The sequence below is a fragment of the Mesitornis unicolor genome, unplaced genomic scaffold (assembly GCF_000695765.1).
Source record: "Mesitornis unicolor isolate BGI_N332 unplaced genomic scaffold, ASM69576v1 scaffold42019, whole genome shotgun sequence".
Taxonomy (NCBI): Eukaryota; Metazoa; Chordata; class Aves; order Mesitornithiformes; family Mesitornithidae; genus Mesitornis; species Mesitornis unicolor.
In genome coordinates this window covers 688-2,019 of record NW_010207342.1, presented here as the reverse complement: position 1 = coordinate 2,019, position 1,332 = coordinate 688, and the positions used below count along the sequence as shown (strand labels likewise).

The window sequence follows — 1,332 nt, the reverse complement described above, 5'->3', positions numbered from 1 at the left end:
GCGAGGACCCCCCCGCCGCTCTGTCTGCTCCTTCCGCAGCAGCTTCAGGACCACGGGAGAGCCTGGGGAGAGCCGGGGGGGGTTGGGGTCAACACCCGGGGGCAGGGATGGGGTGGTCTTATTGGTGTGAATTGAAACATTGAGAATCATTGAATCATCGAATCATTAAGATACATCAAATCATTAAGAATAATTGAGTCACTGAATCATTAAGAATCATTGAATCATTGCATCATTAAGAATAATTGAATCATTCACTGAATCATTAAGAAACATCAAATTATCGAATCATTAAGAACCATTTAATTATTAAGAATCATCGAATCATTAAGAATCATCAAATCATTGAATTATTAAGAATCACTGAATCATTGAATCATTAAGAAGCATTGAATCATCGAATCATTAATAAATCATTAAGAATAATTTAATCATTAAGAATCATCGAGTCACCAAATCATTAAGGATCATTGAATCATTAAGAACTATCGAATGATCCAGAATCACCACATCATTAAGACTGATCGTGGATGTGGCACTTTGGGACATGGTGGCCATGGTGGGGTTGGGTTGAGGGTCGGACTCGATAACCTTGGAGGTCTCTTCCACCCCCTATGATTCGATGATGATGGGGGCTGCGCACCTGGAGACTGTCCCCCTGCCCCCCCTGCCGCCCCTCACCGCCGTCCCGTGGCTCCGTCAGCACCACACGCCCATAGGAGCCGCTGCCCAGTTCTCCCAGTACAGCATAGTGGTCCTCCAGCGCCCACTGTGGCACAGTACGGCCCGTCTGCGCCATCAGGCGCTCCAGGAACTCGGCGTTGTCCTCCCCATCCTCCTCCTGTGGCTCCTCCATGGCCCTGGGGACAGCCTGGCCTTCCCTGGCCACAGCCTCTGCAGAGCGAGGAGGCAGCATGGAGATATCCTAGTCCAGCCCGGTTCAACTCAGTCCATCCTTGCCCAGTATGGAGAAGCCCGGACAAACCTGGTCCAATTTTCTCCAGCCCAATCCAGCCCAGTTTAGACCAGTCCAATCCAGTCCAGCCCAGTTTAGCCTGTCCCAGCCCAGCCCAACTCAGCGCAGTCAAGCCCATTACAGCCCAGTTCAGCCCAGTATAGACCAGTCCCACCCCAGGGATTCTCCCCACGGTGTCCCTGGTGCTGCTGGCTCCATCCCATTCCACATTTCCCCATTGCAAGGGGTGAGGCCCCTGTCCTGCCCCACACCTCCCCACACCAGGGGGCCAGGGCCACCCATGGGTCCTCACCTGGTCCCTGCCGTGGGTCACGGAGGCTGGGGCCTCTCTGCCCCACAGCAGCCCCACGTCCGGG

The 1,332-nt window shown here is 53.2% G+C and overlaps 1 protein-coding gene across 1 annotated transcript in view; it reads right to left on the bottom strand.

The window, feature by feature from the left end:
* Window positions 1–856, bottom strand: part of SBK3 (SH3 domain binding kinase family, member 3) — a 2,869-nt gene extending 2,013 nt beyond the window's left edge. Inside the window, 2 exon segments of the mRNA XM_010192095.1 lie at window positions 1–62; window positions 682–856. Coding sequence (XP_010190397.1) covers window positions 1–62; window positions 682–856 — 237 coding nt within the window.
* Window positions 857–1,332: the final 476 nt, after the last annotated feature.